This window comes from Saccostrea echinata, unplaced genomic scaffold, assembly GCF_033153115.1.
Source record: "Saccostrea echinata isolate AGI-Se365-2 ecotype Australia unplaced genomic scaffold, CSIRO_AGI_Sech_v1 ptg000064l, whole genome shotgun sequence".
Lineage (NCBI taxonomy): Eukaryota > Metazoa > Mollusca > Bivalvia > Ostreida > Ostreidae > Saccostrea > Saccostrea echinata.
In genome coordinates this window covers 517,383-529,738 of record NW_026889813.1, presented here as the reverse complement: position 1 = coordinate 529,738, position 12,356 = coordinate 517,383, and the positions used below count along the sequence as shown (strand labels likewise).

General features: G+C 33.2%; 2 protein-coding genes across 3 annotated transcripts in view; both read left to right on the top strand.

Moving 5' to 3' along the window:
• LOC133175864 (TBC1 domain family member 9-like) overlaps positions 1-12,356 on the top strand; it is a 66,982-nt gene that overhangs the window by 5,701 nt on the left and 48,925 nt on the right. The window contains exons 8-17 of one of the 2 annotated variants that reach the window (XM_061311004.1): positions 1,428-1,493; positions 1,815-1,891; positions 2,901-2,954; positions 3,249-3,320; positions 4,917-5,049; positions 6,179-6,268; positions 7,872-7,991; positions 9,144-9,238; positions 9,437-9,483; positions 11,611-11,734. In XM_061311004.1, the coding sequence (XP_061166988.1) occupies positions 1,428-1,493; positions 1,815-1,891; positions 2,901-2,954; positions 3,249-3,320; positions 4,917-5,049; positions 6,179-6,268; positions 7,872-7,991; positions 9,144-9,238; positions 9,437-9,483; positions 11,611-11,734 (878 nt within the window). The remainder of the gene's footprint in view (positions 1-1,427; positions 1,494-1,814; positions 1,892-2,900; positions 2,955-3,248; positions 3,321-4,916; positions 5,050-6,178; positions 6,269-7,871; positions 7,992-9,143; positions 9,239-9,436; positions 9,484-11,610; positions 11,735-12,356) is intronic. The other variant, XM_061311005.1, reaches the window with a different exon arrangement.
• LOC133175867 (uncharacterized) overlaps positions 1-12,356 on the top strand; it is a 169,173-nt gene that overhangs the window by 116,568 nt on the left and 40,249 nt on the right. The window lies entirely within an intron of this gene.

Genomic DNA, 12,356 nt, shown 5'->3' with positions numbered 1-12,356 from the left:
AATGAACTCTGATATGATAACAGATTTATGTATATATTGAACTGATTTTCAGTCCCATAGATGTTAAAAATGATTAAATTTATATTTTTTATAATGAATTTTCAAAGACCTCAAAATTTGATACATTGAACTGACTTTATTTTCGGTAAGTATTTGTATATAAATTTCAATTCATAATAAAACCTTAGTTATCAAAGGTATGTTTTATAATAATTGCTTCCTAAACATATTTGGTAGTAATACTTGAAGGAAAATGAGTATATTGCGAATTCACTATATATATGTATACAAATTCGTTATATGGATATAACGAATTACGGATATAGCGAATTAAATTCACAAGTCCCCAGGACTTCGCTAGTTTTACTGCATGCAATATGGTACACTTGTTCGTTGATTTGAAATTTATTAATAAAAAAGGAACCTCTTGCATTGATTTTTGGTCAATATTTTGTACAGCGTTTGTAAAGTTTATTGATGAACAATGTACAGTATTTTCACCCAAATTCCAGTATTTTGAAGACTCCTGTACAGTGTTTGGGTCTAAAAATTATCACATGTATGGAAGAAGAAATAATATTGACTTATAAAGATTTTGTTTAATCATGACAATATCCCTGATTATTCTGTAGAACTGTCTGTAACAGTATTGATCGCCCTGGTCCATTAATGATATCCGATGAAATGATACTGAGCCCGTAAAATTGTAACACTGCATGTTGTCAGAGATTTTTAAAGTAAAAGTGACAATGTTACAGTGTTTAATGAATTCTTCAATGAATTTTCTTTTTCATATTCACAATATTCCATAATGGTACAAAATGTAGCTTGTCTGATTGGACAGGTGTGTCTGGGGATTGACTTGTCTGATTGCAAATTGAACTGGACACGGAAAATTGGTCAAAAGTTAATGTTGAGCCCTGTGGCTTTGTCTCTCCAGAGTTTTGACAAAAATGAGAAGTTTCCAGAATAATGCCAGCTCAGGCACAAAGCAAATGCACCCATTAATGGGGGAGTTGCAAATATTTGTTATTTATATCTCTGCCACAAATGTGTGCTGAAACAGTGGTAAGGATTTTGAAATGATGTACAAGTCTGGCTTCTACTTTAAATATATTAGTACTAAATCAAACCAAACATTTCTATGTGCTAACTTTATTTATGATTTACTTATGATATAAATTATATTTATATGAGATTATAATGTCCTTGTCTTTGTTCAAATTTATTCTGATATTAAAAATCAAACTCTAACCTTTGATGGCATGATTGGTCAAGGGTTTGAGAAGAGTGGAACAGATCAGAAACACTAGCTAAAATGGTCAATGACATGCTCTAAATGGATAAGAGTTATCTTTCTTTTCCTGAAATCATTTCATTAAATTCTGTACCCAGGTACATATATATATCTAATTTACTTTTTACAGAAATTGGAAAAGGGTAACAACATGCTTTTTCCTGAAAGCATCAAGGTGTCAACTAGGGAAGGGGAGGTAAATCTTTGCTAAAAAGAAAAATACAATTTAAAAATTAAAGTCAGAACAGCTGACTTGTTAATGTAAAAATAAATATGAACATTCCATTGATTTCTTTATGTTCAAGTTAAAATAAACTGGTTATTACTCTATCAAAAAAATGAGTCCTGTTCATAGACTAAGAAAATTACCAATAAATTTAAGATGGTATTAAAAGATTCTGATATATACGAACTGCTATTCTTGGACATGGTGTATCAGGAGAAATGATTGTTATTTACTGTTATTATTGTTATTTATTGTTATTATGGTTATTTATTGTTATTAAATGTTTTGCAGTATGTGTTCTCTATGCTTCTACGCAGCAGTGAAACCTTCAGGCTAATGGAACAGCTGGCCAATATGGCTATGAAACAGTAAGTGGTTGAGTTATTAAATTTAAGACTCTATAAGTATTTTAGTAGAAAATATAATACAGTGTATGATATAGAGGGAAATTTTTGTCCCCATTTTATTTCTGCTTCTCCTCTCAGACCTCTGTCATTGGTTGAATGAAAAAAGTGGGGAGAATTCAACAGGTGAAGCTTTTATACCTCTCTTGATGCAACTGTATGTGGATGAATTTAAAATGGGGTGAAATCATTTACAAGGGTCATTGGGCAAAAATAACATATAATTAATAACACCAAGGGGTTAGGGCCAAAATCATTGAAATTAAAGTGATGTTCAAAAATCTATACTCCAGGACATAAAGCAGTCAAACTATTGGCATGTTTTTAATAAGCAATGAGATTTTATCAAAATTGTGAAATTTATGACCCTGAATTTGGGTTCAGATTTCAGGGTAGGGCTAAGTTGGTCATATGTTGAAAATGCATTATATCTTATAAAATCCTTGTGCAGGCAGATTGTTTGCATGATTAAATTGAATACTCAGCCTTTTACCAAAATTGTGAAATTTATGGCCCCTGGGTCCATGGTTCGACCCCATAGTGAGGCTAAGTTGGTCATATATTGAAGTATACACTGAATTATACCGTGTACCTCATCTTCTTGAGCTTCTAGGAGACAAGCTGCATAATTAAGATAATGATTATAGAATCCTCACCAAACAGTAAAAATTTCATCCCATGGGTCCAGAGTTTCAGTTCCAAGTGAGGCCAAAAAGGCCATATCTTGAGAATTTCATGTTACTCAGGTGAGTGTCAAGGCTCATGAGATGCACAGTTTTGAAAATGCCCTGGAAGTGTAACAAGACAGCTCTAGCTTGGTCATATTTGTAATGATTTCAATTTCATTATGTGGGGGTATTTGAGTTTCACAAGCATCTTGTTAAATACATGTATGTTTTCTTACCTATTTTTATATATCAGTCTGTATGAAGACAGTAACCATGTATATATACTTTAAATATTTGCTTAACAGGTTGATGCAGGAGGGAGGCTTTGAGGAGGACAAAACAATTGTTGACAGAACTAAGTGAGCTCTCTCTCTCTCTCTCTCTCTCTCTCTCTCAACAAGAACATATATTACATGTATTAGCTGTCCAGTTATGTTTTTGATAGTGCTTAACTTTATTTGAGCACAATTTTGATACATATTTAAATTATAGATAGAAAAGTTAAAGTATTCAGATATTAAAATGCTGTTGACTGTATAGTTTAGCACTGTACACTGTAAGCATGCTTAGTTGTTAATTTGCTCGCAATAAACACTTGTGAAACATGTGAAGATGAAAATATGTTGTTTCAAATGATTTTTTTTTTTATGTAGGAAAAGGACACCAAAGCGAATGTCATCCATAAAGAGAGACCTTGATGCCAGAGCTAGAAGTGATGCATTCAGGTAATTATCCACCCCACAGACCCAGAGAATGACTGTATTCAAGTCTGTTCAACTCCTTATTTTGTTGTTTTTAACCCATAGGAGCCCTTTCTCCTCACTTGTTTGTCGAGCGGTTGTTAACTTTTCACATTTTCCATTCTCTGGAATTACCTAGCTAATTTCAGACAAGCTTTCATCAAAACAATCTTGAGTGCAGAAAATTCAAGTTTAAACTAATATTTAAGGCTACATCCCTTCCAGCGGGCTTGTACGAAAGTCCCATAAGGACCATATTGGTGGCCACATAGGGAGAGTAGGTCAGGGTCTTTTCTTAACAAAAGTACATTTGTATCTAATGTTATACAACTGTACTATTAAAAAGGGCAAAAATATAAAGAAAGCAGCAGCATCATGCAATGGGGATTAATTTTTTTTTTTTTCAATTTGCACATTAGGCTTGGTTTGATATGGGAAAGGGTTGATTTATATTTATACACTTACTTGTAAATTATTTGTAAATTGTGTGACATGAAAGTTTATTATTTAGTCATAACAAGTAAGACTAAAATTGGATGATGTTCTTACACATGAGTCAAGGAATAAAGCTAAACATTTTCTGAAGTGCAGCAACTCAGTTTTGTAAATGTAAGGATACAAATGTTGTCAAAATAGATTTTTGTTTAAAATCTTGTTTTGAATGTGCATATCTGCCCTTGTACCATTTTATCTTGTATTTAACAGTGACCTTGATGTTGGTGACTCAGAGGTCAAAGTCAAATTAGGTCTCTATAAAATTATTGTCCAGAACATAATTTCTCCTCTTGCCCAATTTGGCTTTTACTGAACAGAAAGAGTGTCTTTGGGATAAGGATGAACAGTGACCTTTAGCCATTAAGTTTCTAGGTCACAGGTCAAGGTCAAAGCAGATTTCTTTGAAAATCCTATGGAGTATATAATTTCTGCCCTTTGACCAATTTGACTAACCCATCACCCTTGGAGTAACTTGTGTTGGAGCCAACATCAAGACAAAAACTGAATACAAAAAGTTCCTTTCCAATAACATTCGTTTACAAATTCCCTTTTACCCTAATTTCCCTTACTATAACATTAATGAGCTCTTTATATTTCGATTTTAGCACAATTTATGCCATTTGAATGATAAAAGATATTGCATTTCAACACTAAGTTCCAAAGTCAAACTTTATACAACTAAAGCAATCCACTATTCCCCCATTATGTTTTAAAGATGAATGTTATGTCAAAAAAACCCTAAAATAAGGCTTTGTTGAAAGTTTATATGTAGTCATCAGTGTTTTTAACTGTAAAGAAACCAGACAAATGAACTTGCACCATGGCATTTTTTGATATTTGAAAACCTATTTGTATCAATTTTTCAAAAATATCATGACAGTTTATTAGCCGCAAAATATAACACAATAGCTGGGAAATCCTGTCATGAAATTTGTGTGGAGATCAATGTTCTTCATAAATTTAGTATATTGAACCCAACCTTTTTGTTTTGGAGAAGGCGTCTAGACTGGACATCATATGACTGGAGACATATCCTTCTTTTTATTAATTTTAAATGTAGTATGTCTGTGAATTTTCTATTTATAGGTCAGCCTTTTGTCTTCCCCTGGATGAGAAGTTGGATGGGGACACAGACTGTGTCCTGTGGACCCCCTATAATAAGCAGCACACATGGGGACGTCTGTACCTCTCCAGTAGCTATATCTGCTTTGCGAGCAGGGTGAGTCTCTGGATAAAATCATTGTTTGACATATCTGAAAAGAAGGAGGGACATTTTGTTTTGTATTTAGTATGTGTCTGCATTATTGTGAATATTTTCCTTTATGATGAAGGTACTTTCAGCCAAAATTATTATTTTTTTTTTACCTTAAACTGAAATGTAATGGTCTAAATGTGACTTATGACTACCAACTTTTATTTTACCATGGAACTGTAATGTCGCATGTTCTTTGGTCTGTATGTGACTTGTGACTATCTACTGTACAATTGTATTTCTGTGTCCAGTAGGTGATATTTTATAATGGTAATATGGCCTTCGCCTAACAAATTCAGTGATGGTTAAACTTTGTATTTGTCCCTTTGAGTATTATCCTCGAGAAAATGAATCACTTATTGCCATCTACAGAAATATATCTGGTTGATCAATGTCATAGATGGCTCAGTGAGACTGAGCAACTCGATATATATTTACATAGACAATCAGTAACAAATCTTATGAGTAATATCTCACAATATGGGAGAAATATTACACTGTATCAAGTTTTGCATTCATTTACCTATACTCATAAATATTTATTGCCATGAACCATTTACCCCGGTATTTTAATTGTGTATTTATGTAGAATATTTCCTTTGTCACAAAAATTAATGGTCACAGATGGATTTCAAACTGAAGGAATACCTATGTCAAGTTGTCACTTTTTTCTTCTTAATTGGTACATGTACATGTATATATAACATATATACAGTGTTTATAATCGAAACAAAAACACTCAAAGAAACTGTTAGTCTAAGAAAAAATTAGTTGCTTTTTTATGTTATGTAGGTATCAAATTTTTCTCACTCAATTTTTTTCTCCCCCCCCCCCCCTTTTAGCCAAAAACATACCCATTTCTTTATGAAAATTAAGGAACCCAAGAAATTAATTCATCTCTCTTTGGTGACCTCTATGTATGCTCTGAATCAGAAATGATTCAGATTTTTGATGGTCCTTTATTACCGACATCTCTATGACATTTCTAATTGTGGTTTGACGTTTATGTCAAATGAGGGGCCAAATTTGACCCTTTTCATAGCTTGTCCTTCATTCAAAACACAACAATATTAATACTGAGTTATCTTATTCCAAGGTTGATATTATTGACCAGTCTGGGGTAGCATCACAGAGGCATGTTCGTAAACGTAAACTTCGACGTGAACATGCAATAATTGAGGGGCAGGTACTGATTCACATAGTCATCACTGAATCTTCTTCAACAGTTCTGTATGGGCACATTTTTACGAAAGAACTTATGACTTAATACACCAAAGACTTCAGCTGAATGTAAAATTAGTCATTCTGTTAATTATTACTTTGATAAAAATATCCCTTAAGACTCTTTTTAAAAAAAAGAATAATACCATTTTCAAATTAATTGCATTAAAGAAGAAAAATTATTTGCAAAATTACATATTGGTCTTAGTTGTAAGTTCTTCTGTAAAAAGGGGTCCAGCCTCTTGAAAATCTCTTGAAATGTGTAAGCATATTTGAGTACTGTTTTTTTTTTTTTGTAATCATCTTACTTTTTCATGATCAGCTGTACTTTTATACAGATTTTGTTTCATTTCTCATTCCTCTTTGTCAGTTTGTTAATTTTCTAGCATAAAATCATATCTCCAGACTGTCAATTTTTCATTCATAAGTAAGACTCACTTTTGCCCTTGATGTATAGTCTTTGTCAGTGTTTGCAATATTATAATGGATATCAGAATGTGCTTGGTTCAGTTTTACTATGATGTATTAAGAAGATCTTTCCATCATTGAAGGATGACTTGTTCTATTACCAATTAATGTCACTGTAATGCCTAGTCATTTTAAATAATAGCATAACATATCTAAAAACAACTATCCTTTCTTTTTAAATCACTTGGTCAGGTGACCTATTATATTGTCCTCCAGTTTTTCTAATAGTATCCTAATTTAGTGTGTGTCATGAGTAACTTCAGATTTTTCGATTTCTGCTTTATAACTTCTGGGCCAAAGTCAACCAACTTGATTTCAAACAATCTTTAGGTGAGAGGCATTTAAGTCTATTCAAATGAAGGTCAATGCCCCTTTCCAAGGGGAGATAATTAAAAAAAGTAAAACAGGGTGGCATAATTTAAAAATTTCACAACTCTAAATGACAAAAATTGATTGGAAAATTGTGTAGATCTGTTCAAAATTGTTTAAACCATAGGGCCACAAGTTCAACATAAGTAATGATTGGGAAAAATCTACAAAATTTCTATTATAAGGGTTCAAATTATCAAATTAGTGTGGAAGTTTTCTTAGACACATAGATCAGAATTTGGTCCTTTTGAATAGATGGGGCACAGAAAGATATAGGTAGGTTTTGTGTATAGGATGTCTTTCTCAGAAACAAATTACCTTTTAATACCCAGGTGACTGTGAAAGCCCAGGAATCTTTTATTTTCTATTTCAATACTTCAGTACATTTATAAGTGTTGTATAACAAATGCTGTCATTGGAACTATAGTATTTGGAAAGAAATTAAATGTTGTTTTGATCTTCTACAATTTTACTTGTATTTCAATTAGCATTTATATTTTGTACTATTATAATTATACTTGCATTACTGAGCTTTTTTTTTTTTAACAACAGTGCATTTTATTTTTCAAATACATGTACTTTATAAATGTACTCTTGTCATTAATTAGTGTAGATGGTTACATGCAGTACATAGAACCTTACAGTACATTTTTAAAATTTTTAAATACAATGTACATGTATTTTATAAATGTACTTTTGCTGATTGTATGCTGGTAATTACCTCTTAACAGGTTCGTGACCTGGTTACCGTGGTGATACCACTTCGTGAAGTGGTACTGGTAGAGAAGGTAGACAATGCTGCTAGCGGTGAATTAGGAACTGATGCCTTGGTAGTCACTACCAAGGGGAAGGTACCAAGATTATTTTATATATACATCAATATTTGTCAGTTCATATATGAAGTATGGTAAAATTTTAGCTCACCTGCACCAAAGTCTTCAGTGAGCTTTTCGTCCCCTGCTTTTGCTAAAAGCAAGAGAAATTAAATTTTGATCTTTCTGTCCATCCATCAATCTGTCTGTCCTTCATTCTGCTTTCTGCTGTCTGTAACACTTTTGTTTTCAGATGATATCTCTGAAAGCCCTTTAGCTTTTACAGTAAAATTTTATCTGAACTCCTATGATTTTAAAAAAGTTCCCTCTTGATTTTGAGGTCAAAAGGTCAAAGATTATATGGCACCTGATCCCACCTCTGTTTTCAGAGGTCTGTGTTGGCTTTGCTCAAAATTTGTATGGTTTAAATGGATTTTTGATTGATTGATTGTATGTTGTTTTACGTCCTGTTCAAGAATTTTTCACTCATATAGAGACATCACCTTATACCGGTGAAGGGCTTCAAATTTAGACCTTTACTCGGCACTCAGGGCCATTGAGCAGTGAGAGTTCTTTATCATGCCAAGGCCTACTGTGACATGGGGCCTCAGTTTTTAAGGTCTCATCCGAAGAACCTGCAACTTTCACTTCAAAGTGCTGAGCACTTGGCAAAGGAACAGTTGCTACCTAGTTTTTATCGACTTAGGTCAGTCACGGCCAAGATTTGAACACACGACCTTCGAATCACAGAGTGAGGAATGAACTTTTGAGAATGATCACTGTTATTTTCACATTTTATTTTTATTTCAGTGAGAATTATGAACCTTAAAATCATATATGTATGACATTTTCTCTATCCATAATTCAAAGTGGGCATTGATGGCACCCTGGCGTTGGGGGTGGGTGCGTAAATAGTAAATAAATTGAATCTACACAGCAGAAGGATGCTAGCATGTACATGTACATGAAGGGGCATTGGCTGAAAAGAGGGATTCAATAATGATTCAACTGACATTCATAACAGATATAAATAGATTTTAATTGTTTTCAACCCCATTATCATTTCAAAAACATGCACATCTCATAGGAAAATAATTCACAGTTTTTATCTTATTCTATATTTTTTCTTTTAGTACAAATAAAGTAAATTATTCAATAAATTTACATAGGGTATTTTCTAATTTTTTTCAGAACAACTTTATATTTTCCCAACTTCCTGTGCGAGAGTTCATTCTGCAGAAGCTGTCTGATTTCTTGTCCAGAGTAGAGGAGTCTTCAGACAAGAGGTAAATTGTTGACTCATGGTTTATTTGGGGCAATAGAACATTTCCAGGACTTAAGCAATAATACCATTGGTTTTGGTTTGAGCATGATTTACTTTTTTCTTGAACAAGTTTTGCTTTGGAGGACCAATACAGATGTCATTGAAGTCATAAAAATATTTTAATCAATCGTAATCTGATTATTATAAATGTTTGTTTCAGTCCTTCACGACAGAACTCGACCTGTGATAGTACATCCAATTCCCCAGGTCAGTATATGATTCAGAAAAGACCATCAGTTTCTAGGAAAGAGTTATCGTGGATTATTATCCCCTCGCAACAAAGTTGGAGGGGATTTAGTAATGTGCTTGTGTGTGTTTTAGTGAGTGTTTGAGTGCATGCATAACGGAAGTTACGCATAGCCAAATAATAATTATACCCCCACTCAGAATGAGAGGGGAGCATACTGTTTTACCCTTGTATGTCAGTCTGTCTGTGTGTAGCTGTCTGTCTGTCCAAAACAAATTTTTGTCACAGTTTTCTCAGCAACTACTCTTTGCAGATGCTTGAAATTTTAGCGCACTCTTTGTTTTGGCATGCCATATGGTGGGATCCATTTTTGTAGGAATCCGATGTCAGCTTCCTGTTTATCCCTGTGTCTGTCTGTACCAAATTTCTGTCACACTTTTCTCAGCAAATAACTAAGGCAGATGCTTGAAATTTTTCACACTCTTTGTTTTGGCATGCCATATGGTGGGATTCATTTTTGCATGAATTCAGTGTCAACTTCCTGTTTATCCCTGTGTTGCTTTGGTTATTATGTTTTGTTACTGTGGACATTGACTTTCTTGATTAACTTTAATGATGATAAAAATGTGAACCTTAAATGAGGGAAAAAATCATAGTTAGTAGAATATTTTTTTTGTAACTGAACTTGACATGTATATTCACATCAGAAAGGGGGGGGGGGGGGGGAGGGGGGTATTACTAGTGAGCATTGGCTCTCAGACTTCTTCTTAACATGAGGATCAATGTGCTCTATTCATTCATTGGATGCTTCACTTTGAGGTGCCCTTCTTTAAATTAGTTCCCAAATGGTTCCATGCAAGATATTTTGGAATAAACTTTGTCCAGTTTTCAGAGGCCTGTTAGTATGATAAACTACCAGGATTTACCTTCCATGTCTAAGCCTTCTGACTGCAATGGTTTTGTTTGTCATATTTGACTGTATATCCATTTATTACATACATTTTTTTTACATTAATTTTGAGATACATGTATGCCTGGCGTCACAATAGCCATATCGACTTCTAGGTCTGATACAGATCCTGCAGGGCTGATTACATAGAAAATATTACATGCTAAAATCCATGTCATATATCATATCAGTCCAAGTGGCCCCATATCAGCCCTCTGGCTGATGTGACAAATGATATGGATTTTAGTATGTAGTATTCTGTTTATCATATTTCTAAAATACTTAATGTGCAAGTTCACATTAAATTCACATTAAGAATGTTTCGTGCATATTTATGACCTTTTTTTTTTTAAAAAAATCTAATAGAGCAAATTTAAAGTCTCTGAGAACAATTAAGTCCACAATTTTCAGTAAAGAATTATATTACATGTACATGTATATTAAAATAAAATCAACTTTAAGTTAATTATCTTTTAAACTTTATACAAACGTTACTTCTGGTTTGATAAGGATTTTTGCTTGCCTGTCCAATATGTGATAAGGTTTTTTTGACTGGTCCTTGATATGGGGTATTGTGATGTTACCCATATCACACAGTGCAGAATAAGTGTATTTACTACAAAGTATATGATAATACACCTATTGCTTAATACATTCTTTGTAAAAAAAATTGTATTTAATTTTACAGGAATTTTATACAATAATTTACTAAGTTGGTGATTATTAAGTACATGTGTGCTGAATGTTATTACCAAGTATGTAATAAACATATGTCCATAACACACCCTGTATCAGCCCTAAACCAATATCAGCCCTCGAGCCTTTGGCCCTATGGCTGATATTGGTGTCCCAGAGTGTGTTAATATGGAAAGAGTATGTTTTATTCTCTATGTTAAAGTCTTCAACTGTTAAAGAGTGAACCAGTAATCAAAGAGAAAATAAAAGGGAAGCTAATATAATTCTTTTTTCTCACAAGATTTATAGATAATTCAAAATAACAACTTCTTATGCTCAAAGTTCTCAATTTTTCAAAAATGAAGTGGCTGTCACATTCACAAATTTTCCAAAAATCAATCATGCAAATAGAGAAATTTAATTTTTGTTTGTTATTTGTTTTTTGCTGTTATTTATTTGACCATCTTGAATAATTCAGCAGTAGGAATAATGGATTCTAAAATTCTTAATTCTAAAATTGTAGCTGATGATATCCAATTCCAGCCAGCTTTGGTCAGTTTGTTTCACAGAAGGCATTCAGATGAATTATCTGCAAGAGAAACTGTCAAAGAACATCTGTGGAATGTTCATTTTTCAGAATACGGCAGGTGAGCTACATGTACTTCTTCTGATCTATGCATGTCTATAAAGAGCCATCTTCGCTAGCCAAGGGTTTCTGATACGCTACTCTCCTCATAAACCCTTGGCATACGGTGCTGACAAAAGACGGGATTGTTTTCGTCACGTGATCACCATTCTTACCAGGTACGCACAGATTGCGTCATCGACAGAAATAAAAAGCGTATTTAAAAAAATAATGTTTTTAAAGAATAATAACAAGAAGGTAATGAGTTATGTTAATTTGTTGTTAATTTGTTATTTAAACATGTTAAAATGCAAATCTACATCTTCAGTATAGATTCTTAATCCCATATTTAGCACGTAGATTAAGATATTGGATGACACCATATAACTATTTATAGAATGACATGTTTCTTACGGATCGTTGTTTACTTGCGTTTTTCGTTCCCGGTATTAAAGAGTCAAGATATATCCCGAACGCAAATATCGTCATTTACAAAAAACAATTGCTGATTGGTCGAACGATGTCGATCAACTCCAATCACAACTTGAGAAAAAAATCCCAACATTTTGTAACACCGTATGCCAAGGGCTTATGAGCAGAGTAGCGTATCAGAAACCCTTGGCTAGCGAAGATGATAAAGAGCA